Source organism: Canis lupus, chromosome 1 (genome assembly GCF_003254725.2).
Source record: "Canis lupus dingo isolate Sandy chromosome 1, ASM325472v2, whole genome shotgun sequence".
Taxonomy (NCBI): Eukaryota; Metazoa; Chordata; class Mammalia; order Carnivora; family Canidae; genus Canis; species Canis lupus.
In genome coordinates, this window is record NC_064243.1 from 13,880,265 (window position 1) to 13,892,156 (window position 11,892).

The window sequence follows — 11,892 nt, forward strand, 5'->3', positions numbered from 1 at the left end:
TGTTGTAAGTGCTCCAATGCTGGGTGCGCAGATATTTGTTGTTGTACCCTCTAGTTGGATTGATTCTTTTATTTTGCAATGCCCTACTTTGTCTCTTGCTACAGTCTTTGTTTTGTCAAATAGGTATTGCCACTCCATCTCTTTTTTTTCCCTTTCAGATCCTATAATTGTTTAGCTTGTGGATATGGTAGATTAATTGTTTTAAAACTGTTGAACCAGTTTTGCATACCTGCAAGGACTATCCCACTTGGTGATGGTGTATAATTTTTTTTAATCCATTGCTGGGTTGGATTTGTTAATATTTTCTTGAGGATTTTTGCATGTAAGTTCATGAGAGAGATTGGTCTGCAGTTTTCTTTTTTGCACTATTTTTGTCTGGTTTTGGTACCAGGGGAATGCTAACTCCATTAAATAAATTAGGAAATAAAACAAGATGAAGTCTGAGAGGGAGACAAGCCATAAGAGACTCTTAATTATAGGAAACAAACTGAGGGTTGCTGGAGGGGAGGGGGTTGGGGGGATGGGCTAAACTGGGTGATGGGCATTAAGGAGGGCACATGATGGAACGAGCACTGGGTGTTACATAAGACTGCTGAGTCACTGAACTCTATCTCTGAAACTAGTAATACACTGTATGTTAATTAATTGAATTGAAATTTTGATAAAGGATAATAAGGGAATACTAAACCCAAAAAACACCCCTAATGGGGACCTAAATGGGACCACTTAGATGAAATGAACAAATTCCCTGAAAAACACAAATTATCACAACTCACCACATGTTAAATAGATTGTTTGAACAGCCCTATAACTATTAAGGAAATTGAAATCATTAAAACTCCCCAAAAAGAAATCTCCAGGCCTAGATGGTTTCACTGGAGAATTCTACTAAGCTATTCAAGTTAATATCAACTCTACACAAACCCTTTTCCATCTTTGTTCCTCCCCCTGCCTCACCCCCCAATTTATACGGAATCTTTTTCCCTTTCAGTAAGTGTGTCTTTAGGTCTGAAGTGAGTCTCTTCAAAGTAGCCTTGACCCACCTTCCTTTTTTATCCATTCAGACACCCCATGGCCTTTATTGGAACACTGAGAACATTTGCATCGACCTAATTCATATAGAACCACCTAAATACATAGCAGTCTGTATTGATGATCACTTAAATTTGAACATATTCTATGATTTTATATAAAGGAGTCCTTTGATATGCCACCTCCTGCAATAATTTAATGGACCCAATTCTACCCTTTGGTAGACCAATTTTATGACTTTCTAGAGAAGTTTTGAGTTGGGGATAGTTTCTCTTGCTGCTGCTTTTCATGCCTTAAGACAAAATTCCTAGAAACAAGCAATTAGAACCTGATCTCTCCAGGATCAAAGAGAGAGAGGAGTCAGGAAAAGGACCTCTTGTCACTTTTTAAAGGCCCCCAGTTGCTATGCTTTGCAGGATATGGAGGAAGGAGGTGCACAGTGGAAGAGGACAGAATCAGTCCCAACAATTGTGTTGAACATTTCTCAACTGTCAATATCAAGAACTAACTTCTAAAATACAAGCTTATAAACAGAAGCCATCCAGCTAGTGGTTAACTAGTGAGTGTGCAATATAGTCAAGTTTATAAGCTGTGCTTGTAAGACCACATTCGTCTTATTTACATCTAACTTTAATATAATTCATTCCTTTATGGGGCATGTAAGTGAGCAGTGGAGAAAGTGGTGCATCTGCAGTACTGGCTGGTGCTGAGGATTTCAACGCTTCCAGAAGATGCGGGCTAGGGAACTTCATTAGGCACCAGAGGTGCCTCAGCTTTTGTTTCAAGCTCCTGTTGTGCAAATTCTAGTCTTGGTTGAGGATAGTCTCCCAAGTTTCTTGAGTCCCTCTCTGGACTTTCTTTTTCTATTTCATTTTCATGAATGATCCTTGATCCATGTGTATTTCCAGCTCAAGGGTTCTTTCTTGTAGGGCTGTGGTAGAGGGGTCAGTTTCAAAGGCCTGGTTATACTGCTTAAGGGAGTCCGGATTCCGGCTTTGGGGTCCATTTTCACAAACATATGGTGCTGGCTAGCAACTGGCAGTGCCTGCCACGGACGGGGTGTATTGCTCTTCAGCTGGCAGGAGGAAGTGATGGTGTAGGGAGTCTGGGAATAATGCACCCACATAAGCAGGTCTGTACTGGGTTGGCTTGCTCCACTGTGTTCCCCAGGCAACTCGAACCCACACAGCATTCTCCTCAGTGTCTTGGAAGCAGACTCACATTTTCTACTGTTCCCTGAAGAAGTGTCTCAAATGAACCTTTGACTTGTTCCATATCAAAAAGATCAAGGTCTTCACCTGGTCCTCTACTCTCTGAAAAACATCCCAAACTTTTGGTGCCGATGAAGTGGAGTATGAGTGGTGTTTATAGGGCTGCATCCTGGGGACTGGCACTGCTTCTCCTCACAGAACAGAACTCAGTCCTGAACAAGAGATTCCTTTCTTTGCCAGAAGTCTATGGTCTGCAGTTGATTCTCAGACAATCAATCAATCAATCAATCAATAAATTTCCCAGACTTGGAGGATTGTCATCTTTCAGACATTGGGATCTTCAATGTGGTTCTCTTGATAAACTCGGCAATGGTTTCATCCATCTCTTTGGTGTGTCTGTCACCACCAGGCGTGTCTCTTCTCTTGCTGCTTTTAAAATTCTCTTTAATCTTTGACATTTTAATAATTATGTGTCATAGTGTAGACTTTCTTGGGTTCATCTTGTTTTGAAACTCTGTGTTTCTGGAACTTGGAAGTCTGTTTCCTTTCCCAGGTTAGGGAAGTTTTCAGCTGTTATGTCTTCAAATAATTGTTCTGCCCCTTTCTCTCTCTCTCTTCTCCTTCTGGGTTCTCTATAACGTAAATGTTTGCTCACTTTCTATTGTCCGAGAGCTCCCTTAACCTATCCTCATTTAAAAAAATTTTTTTTCTGTTCTGCTTAGGTGCTTTCCACCACTTTGTCTTCCAGATTGTTGATCTGTTCTTCATTTTCTAATCTGTTGATTCCCTTGAGTGTATTTTTCATTTGTTACTGTTTTCTTCAATCCCAACTGGTGTTTTTAAATATTTTCCATCACTTTGTTGAAATTCTCAATGAGTTCATCCACTCTTCTCTCCATCCCGGTGAACATTTTTATGAACATTACTTTGAATTCTTTATCTGGTAGATTGTTTATCTGCACTTCATTTAGGTTTTCTAAGGTTTTGTCTCATTCTTTGAAGTATATTTTCTGTCTCATTTTATACTACTTTCTCTATTGGTTTCTGTGAATTAGGTGGAACAGCTACTTCTCTTAGTCTTGATGGGTTGATCGTGTGTGGAGGCCCCCTGTGTAGACAGCGTGTGCTTGGTGATGCTGGCTGGCTGCAGCTGTTGTGGTCCTAGGCTGGGGGTCTGGGATTGCTCTGTTCGGGGCTAACCTGGTGGTGTGGCTGGAACTGAGGTTGGCGTGGGCTGGAGCAGCTGCAGGGCTTTCCACACACAGGGTGACCTGGCTGGATGCTGAAGGGAGTCAGCCACGAGCCTTGTGTGGTCCCAGGGCTCTACATGCAGGTGGTGTGTAGGGGGTATGGCTGGACCTGGGGGAGATCTCTGGGCTCTCTATGCAGGGGCTGCCCTAGCAGGGTGTCTGGAGTGGAGGTGGGCATGGGCCAGGGGTCCAGGGGGCTCTGAGCACAGGATGACTCTAGGGCAGCTGGAGGTGAGCCGGGCATGGGCCAGGGGTTCCAGGGTGCTCTGCACAGGGGACTTCTGGGGAGTGACCTGTTGAAGTGACACAGGACAGCAGTGTGGTGACACCAGTACAAAGTATACCACCTTGGGGAGCTGGTTGGAGCTGTAATGAGTGCCATCTGGGGTCCTCCTGGTGGGATAGAGAGGGCTGCTGGAGTCTAGGAACTGGTGGCTCACTGGGTGTCAGGCCAGCTAGGGCCCCGGCTCCTTTCTCTGCACAAAGGTGGGAGCAGACCACAGAATGTGGCCCTCGGAGCCCCTGACCTGGCAGCTGTCTGATGGGGGTTTGGGTCTGGTTCCCTTTTATTTCCATTGCCTGTTTATACTGGGGCTTTTCTCCTGGCTCCACAGCAGTCTGCTCACGGCCCCTGGTAGTATCCTCACTGCAGCTCTGAGCATCGGGCCCGGGGTTCCCTTTGTTGCTGAGTCTCTGTCTCTCCTGTCACTCCTTCAAGGGCCTCGCCATCGTCGTCATCTCATCGTCCTCTGGATGCTGCTCCTCTTCAGGGCGATTGCTCTGTACACAGCTGTAGATCTGGTGCGCCAGCAGGAGGGGAGTTCGGGGCATTCCTGGGTTGCCACGTGGGACTGAGGATCCTGAAGAGCTATATTTAACCTACTGAAATGTTCTAGGAAAAGGAATATTCCAGCAATTCTTAAAATGTATTCTTGGCCCTAAAACAAATAGAGTTTACTTTGTGTGCAAGATTTATTGCTGGCTTACAGCACAGATTTTGATTAAACGGAACACTGATCTAAGAACCTTTAAACGTTAATTGTGGAGTAGTTTTCTTTAAGACCCAGAACAGCAAATGACCTATAAATGAGTTTACAAAGTCAATGTCTAGGGGATCCACATTTGGGAAAATGACTTTTGTGCTCATTTCGACTTTTTTTTTTTAATAGATAAGCTTAGTATTTAGAGTAAAGTAGTTTTTGGAATAAGACCCAAGTAACAGTAATGACTAGAAAGTCATTATAACTTTAGTGTAAAGCCAGTTTTACTTCCACCTCTCTAGAAATAGAGGAATGACAATGGGAGTGGTTTGGTTGGTTATAACCAGATAGAAGAAAATTGTCTGCTGTTTCCCCCTTTGAAGAGGCTAGAACCCTGTGTCTCTGATTTGGAATAAAACAAAGGGACTCATGAACCAGAGCCCAACCAAAGCAGTGCTTGTTCGGGGGCACTTAAATTTAGGGCGGGGGACAGCATGGCTTTCTACTTTAGCCCACAGCCTAGAAGTGGAAGGAGATGAGATTCCTTTGCTCATTTCCTTCTGCCAAGGAAGGGGCAATATGCAGGGTCTATGGTCCACCTTCACACAGGCTCAGTGTGGTGACCCCATGTGGTTGGCACAGCCACCCTTACACCCAAGCCCCTGTGTGGCCGTCCAGTGCTTGGATGGAGTGATGGCTCGATGCCGGTGCCTCTTGAACGTGCTGAATGGATGGACATGGGGAATGAGGAGGGTGTGCGGTGCCTGGGGAGCTTGCTTCCTGTTACCAGTCCAAAGCTCTGTCTGCGACGTGTAGTTCACACTTTCACTTACTGATCAGGGCAACAGACTTGCCAAAATCAGTCTGAGTTTGGTTGTAATTCTGCTATGGGGTGGGATGGGGGGTGGGGGACACCCTCTACGGTCATCTTTCAAATATGCAGTAATATGAACAGGTTCATGATAGCTGAAGGACAAAAGGGAAATTAAAAATCTGCATAAATTTGCAGAAAATTTATGTTGGAGGAGGAACTAAAAGAAATTCAGTGGTTAAGAAAGGAGAAAAGCCGATTTTCTCTACCATTACTTCCTCTCTGCTACCTGTAACAATCCCAACAGATGTTCCTCTTAAGGGTTTTTAATTTAAAAAGCTACTTTTTGCTGTGTTGCCGATTATCTTGTCTGATCGTTGTTAGTTCACTTACAGCCGTGACACTTCCACTTACGTAAAGCAATTCGTAGAGAGGAAAGCCTTAAGTACGTACCTGGTTTGATCACGGGGGAGGCAGGCAGGGCAGACAATACAAGCCCCACACTTACCAGAAATCCTCCTGCACGCGGGTGAGTTCACAGCGTCCTCCACTGAGTGCTCACATGCGCGTCGACACGGGCAGGAGCTGGTCTTTATCTCCCCACCGGGCGGAGCGGGCGGTGAGCTGATTCTCAGAGGCTGAGCTGTAAGATCTGACACGCGTTGTGGACTTTTCTTTCTTTCATCAGGGGGATGGGGAACCGATGGATGCTGGAGCCCGACTTCCGCTCTCCCGGCAACGCTAGGATTCTGGCTACACCTCATGACAGGTCCCCTGGTCAGGTTCCCACCTTCCAAGGCCCAAGGCCCATCTACACTGGCACATCACGTGGTTTACTGCAGCTTCCCTGCTGGTTAAAGGGGGGGTGGGTGGGTTGGGGGTTGCTCACCATCAGGAGGCTAGGAAAACCAGAGGGAACTTTGTTTCTTCTGGAAGAGTGGAGGAAGGATAAAGATAGAGAAGGAATCCAATCTCACCAGCAGGTGGTGCTGTGACAACAGAAATCAAGAGCAACCGGGTCAGCCAGGTTGGGTGTCTGGGCTCCAGCGCCTGGGTGACCCCTTCAAAGCCAGTGGGCACACGTGGGCACACGCCTGGCAGCATGTGGTTGACCAACACCAAACAACTTCTAGGTTCTTCCATCGGACCCTTTTGGGTCTCCACAAGGCTGCAAGCTTGCTAGGCTTCTGCTCTAACCCTTTCCCAATCCCCTGGCCTTCCTGGAGGAAGCAGGGAATGTAGCAGGAGAGGCTGCTCTTCTCTCTCATACTCACTCTGGAGAGCCCTTGGCTTCAGGGACCTTCATGTGTTAAGCACTTTACAGTTTTATAAGCAGTTCTACCTGTATCATGAGATGCCACATTGAGCAGAAGTGAAAAGAAACTGCTCAGAAAACCAACTGGGAGCCCCAGGCAAGCGCAAGGAGACCCAGAAGCACAGCTCCCCGTCTGGCCACCTAAGATGCGCTCCTCCGTTATCTTTCATCCACGAGCTGTGTACCCCGAGCTCCTACAGGACGAGACCTTGCCCCTTCTGTCTGCGGTACCTCACCTGTGGTGTGTGCTCAGCGGGACTTCATGATCTAATCAACGGAGAAGTGAGCTCTGACTGGACCCAGGAAAACACCAGCTCCAAGTCTGTACCGCTTCTCCCACCCCAGCCACCGAAGTTAGGACACCAGCTAAGTCTTTCCACGGAACTCACCGATCCCAGTGGCTGCCCCTGGCACCAGTAGCTGCTGTGGGATCGACCCGTCATGGCATCTTCCAATTATTGCTGCCTCAGTTGGCCACACTCACGCAGCAAGCGTTGAGTCTGGGTATGGCCCAGGGGCTTGGGGAACTGAGGAAGTCCAGGAACTAGCCCACATCTTCTGTAGTGAACAAGGCACTCTTGTGAAATTCCGGAGCTTTCTGAGTATGCCCTGATCCCTCTGGAGCAGAGCAAAGACTAAGGAAGGCAAGGCACTGGGGGCTGGGCGCAGGAGCCTGAGCTGGCTTGGCTTCCTGTCTGGGCTTGGGCAGTCTTGTCCCTTGGTGCCTGGTCCCTTACTGGGTGGAGTTCATTCTTCTATGATCTTAGAGCATGTGTACAAGTAGCCGGACCCAGAATGAAGCACCGATGTTACCAAGGCAAGGCTGGTCTGCTCATCTGATTTCTGCTCCCAATGAAAGAGCCAGACAGTCCATCACTGAGTCTACGCAATGAGAAATGCTATGTGCCCTGTCCTGGCTCTGACCTAGCCAGGGACCACTGGGAAGCTGGTCCATGGGAGACAGAGATGATTAGTAGCATGTTTAACATGTGGTTCAAGGGATGTAGGGTTGGGGTGAAGGGGGGTGCTGCAGTCAGCAACGTCAGCTGGCAAAACCGGATTTCCCGGTGGACCCCACTGTGCCATCGTTCTGTCTGCGAGCGGTGGAGAGGGGGGCAGCCGCTCCTGACTCTCGCTCTTCACATAAAGGTCTAGTAACCTGTTCATGTGGGTGGAGGGGCCCCTGAGAGAATTGGAAAGAACTTGGCTTTGTGGGAGCAGTATCCCCAGGGATCTCCTCTATACAACCTCTATCTATCCCTGCGTGATGAAGCCTTTCTATTTCCTGCTATTAAGAACAGCTCTGCAGATTGTGAACCATAGGGTTGATTTCATTAGCGCATTCAACATCGGCTAACCAGTGGGTGTTTTCCCTTAAACAAAACTAGTGGCCCCACAGTTACACCCATTCATTCCAAACCCAAGTTGGGTATGATCTGCTAGAGACACACCTGGCTCCCGGGACAAAAGCAGATGAGTCCAATACTTGTAAATTTTGTATTTATTATAACAAAAATTATGACATGTTCATTTGTGCATTCTGCTTTAATATAACTCTTGGTATGTAAATGATCTAATTGAACGCTATACAATCATGCTGATTGTGGCAGCAGTAAGGAACACAAAAAGTGTCTGCAAAAGTCAGGAGGGTTGGGGGGGGCGGTGGACAGGGGAGGAGGAAAAAAGGTGCAGAGGCCCCTGGGGTGCAGGTTTGTTTCTAGTGGCCTAAGGTCCACCCTATCTGAACAGAAGTGCTCTTGGCTGCTCAGCCTTCACACTGCGGGGTGGGCAAGGGAAGGGGAAGGAAGAGGAAAGTCAGTGGTGTGGGCTGTGTCCTTACGCCAAAACTACAAAACATCTGAAGCGTCACTATACAACACTGAGCTATTTACAATAGAAATTTCTCAATCAACTGTTCTCTCAGAGAAAATTAGTGAATCCCAGTGACTTAAGTCACCTGACAGAGTAAAGCAACTCCTAGGAGTTAGTCTCCATATTCTACAAATGTCTATCATTTTCAAGACAAAAAAAAAAAAAAAAAAAAAAGCCTTTCCCCCAAAGAAATACAGAATTACAATATTATTAAATCATTTAGCACTGGCAACCTGCCCTGCCTTCCAAACAAAACAACAAAAAGCCATTTTAAAAAATATTACATTATCATTAACTGTTTCTCTGTAATATATTAAACCTTTTGTTCTTTGTCTTTACACATCTGATATGTTAGGGGAAGAGGTTAACAAATTCAAATCATATTGGTAAAGCATCACTAGAAGAAAAGTGGTAATTGTTTTTAAAAATGGCCAACAGAAGGAGAACCTACAGAGGAGGTGCCAGGACAGGGTGGGGGCGTGGGAGAGGGCGTGGAGTGAACCCCTGGTTTAACGTGAGCCTGGGAGACTCTTTCTCGGTTAGTTTATTTGCCAACGGGCGTCCGGGGGGGTCATAGTGGCGTGTCACAGTAGTCCGGCAGCGGGTCCCCGGGGCTCGGCCTTGGCGCCGGCTGCAGGCCCGCAGGCTGCTGCTGCTGCTTCATCATCTCCTTGACCTCCTCCTCCAGCTCCGGGGGGATGATGAACTGGTCCTCGGGGTCCGGCTGGGCCGGCGCCGCGAAGTAGCCTCCGGGCTTGCGGAGCGGCGCGTCGGCGGCCACCTCGATCACGTTGTGGCTCCTCTCCTGGGGCGCCACCGAGCCGTTGGGCCTGCGCCGCCCGATGGTCCCCGCCGCGCCGTCCGGCCTCCGGGGCAGCCCCGGCTCGTCCTCGTTGGCGCTGGTGACGATGCCCTCGTCGCTGGCCTCGGCCGGCACGTGCAGCAGGCGCTGCGCCTCCTTCTCCCTGGCGCGGCCGCAGTGGATGTCCACCTCGACCTCCACGCGGCTGCCGTTGCTGAAGACGCCCTCGATGGGCTCCTCGTCGTCGCTGTCCAGGCCGTTGTCGGAGAAGGCGCTGGAGAAGGTGGCGCTGGACAGCTGGCGCTGGAAGGCGCTGGCCAGGCCCCCGGGGTGCAGCGTGCAGCGGGGCTCGCTGGCGTAGGCCGGGCTGCTCTCGGCCAGCGCGCCCGACGGCGGCTCGTCCGAGGCCGTGGAGCCCACCTCGCTGCTCATCTCGGACGTGGACAGCTCGCTGCTCATCTCGGAGGCCATGCCGCTGCTGGAGGACGGCACACCCAGCGCGTCGGCCGGCCGGTCCTTGATCACCATGCTGACGGACGGCGGGAAGATGCCGGGGCTGGGCGGCGGCCCGGCGCCCCCCGCGCCCAGCTCGCAGCAGCAGAAGCTGTCCTCCGTGACGCTGAGCTGCACCACCACGGCGCTCAGGCTGTCGTGGCAGCCGTAGCTCTGGGCCAGGGTGCACAGCTTCTTGGCGGCGGCCAGGGCGTCGGGCACGTGGCGCACGGCGGCCACCGCCTCCTCGCTGGACAGGCTGTCCCACAAGCCCTTGCTGCCCAGGATGAAGAACTCGTCCTGGGGGGTCAGGGGCACCGACTGCACGTGGGGGCGCGGCACCACGCTGGGGTGCAGGAAGGTGTAGCCCAGGATGCGCGTGGACTCCGTCACGCCGTTCACCTTGCCGTCCTGGAAGGGGAGGGGAGGGGAGCCCCAAATCGACATTAACGCAGGTGGGTGGCTGGCTAGACTCGCTCATCTCCTCCAGGGCATCGTGAGCTTCCACCGCGGTGGCGGGGCTGCGCGCGGCTCTGTGGGAACCTAGGAACCCGGGGCCGGTGCGTGGCTGCGGGGAGGTCTCTGGCGTCCCGCCCCAATTTCCACGCACACAGGGTGTGCTCGGCATCTTGCCGTGAGTCAGTGACCAGAGCGAACTCCGAGGGCCCAGGCTGAAGGAGCGTGTGAAGCCCTAGGACACACTTACTCCAGGGTTTCTCAACAGTGTGGCCGTACCCTTGGGGGAGCCGTCCTGGGCACTGGGATGTGGAGCAGCACCCCTGCCTCTACCTACCACACGCCCAAAGCACTCTCCACTCAGCTGTGAAAAACCAAGGTCTTCAGACATTGCCAAATGTCCCCGCAGAGGGCTGGGAGTGGGCTGGGGTGCAAAAGAACCCCTGGTTAAAAGCCACTCACTGCCTTACTCAAAGGGAACAGGAGGTATGAACCAAAAATCACAACTGGCTACACTTACACAGATACACTGGCCCTGGAAGACAGGATGGATACGTTACTGTCCCTACTTTGCTGATGAGAAACTGAGGCTCAGAGGCTTACAGGTTCAGGCTGCAGCTGCAGAGCCAGGATCTGAGTACCAGCAGTGTGGCTTCTGGAGTGGCACCCTCGGGCACCAAACCAGCACCTTCACAGAGGGGGCTTGTGCGTGTCAGAGGAGCTAAGGGCCTGAAGCACTGGGCATAGCCTCCGACGCAGGGAGGCCATGGAGAAATGCTTTATTGTCCTATGCATGATGCCTTCAGACCTCTTGGACAAAGGATTTACTTTGTGACAAGTTTGGAAGTTTGCTGATCCTGCCGTGACCCCGGCCCCATCCTCCCCACCGCTCTGAGGAAAACCGTGCTCTCCTCACCTCCGTGATAATGGCCTTGTGCTGTTTAATTCTCTTCCGTTCTTCTTCACAGCTCATGACAGTATGATCTGGACAGAGGCAACGGCTTCCCGTTCCGACAGAGAACCGTTTGGCACTTGCCCACGTTAGCAGAGGTCAAGGTGAAGGATCCTCCTGGGTCCACAGGGTCATGCTTGATATGACAGAGGACAGCAGCACCTCCAAGTTTCTGTCCGGCTGTTCCAAGTTTCCTGGAATCCCAAACCCAAACACAGCCTGTCACATGTCAGTTTTGCTAATTTAATAGGAACAGTGGCCCCTGGGCAGGACTAGGAGGAAAAATAGAGCCTGGAGGGTCCACTGGCCTCTTTCACCAAAGTGCTGTTCAGTATCTCCAAGGAAAAGGGCTTATGGAATCTGACCCCAACCCCACCTAGGGATCAGTTTCCCACCAAAGGAGCCCTTGGCCTGCTGCATCCAGCCTGCTGCTCCCTTATCCCCAGGCTCCACGGACAGCAGGAAAATAGCCACTTTCCCCCCTACGCACCTCTTTAAATCTCCTCTGCTCCAAGCAGAAGGAACTGAAGGGCTTGCTTCAGCAGGTACACCTGTACCACACCCCCAGACAGGTGTACTTCAAGATGACCTGGCCACCCTCTTCTCCTTTAGAAGGATGTTTGCTGGGATGAGCCTTTCATTACTGGACCACTCATGTTTTTGCCTTATATGGGGAAGACTTTCTAAACCAGTATTATCTATTCCAGAATATTCACAGG

The 11,892-nt window shown here is 50.2% G+C and overlaps 1 protein-coding gene and 1 pseudogene across 1 annotated transcript in view; both read right to left on the reverse strand.

The window, feature by feature from the left end:
• Window positions 1-930: 930 nt before the first annotated feature.
• Window positions 931-4,434, reverse strand: LOC112643747 (centromere protein N-like; annotated as a pseudogene).
• A 3,648-nt stretch (window positions 4,435-8,082) lies between these two features.
• The window catches only part of PHLPP1 (PH domain and leucine rich repeat protein phosphatase 1), a 207,076-nt gene continuing 203,266 nt past the window's right edge, over window positions 8,083-11,892 (reverse strand). Inside the window, 3 exon segments of the mRNA XM_025422101.3 lie at window positions 8,083-10,176; window positions 11,138-11,197; window positions 11,199-11,367. Of these exon segments, the coding sequence (XP_025277886.3) occupies window positions 9,043-10,176; window positions 11,138-11,197; window positions 11,199-11,367 (1,363 nt within the window). The 3' untranslated portion in view covers window positions 8,083-9,042.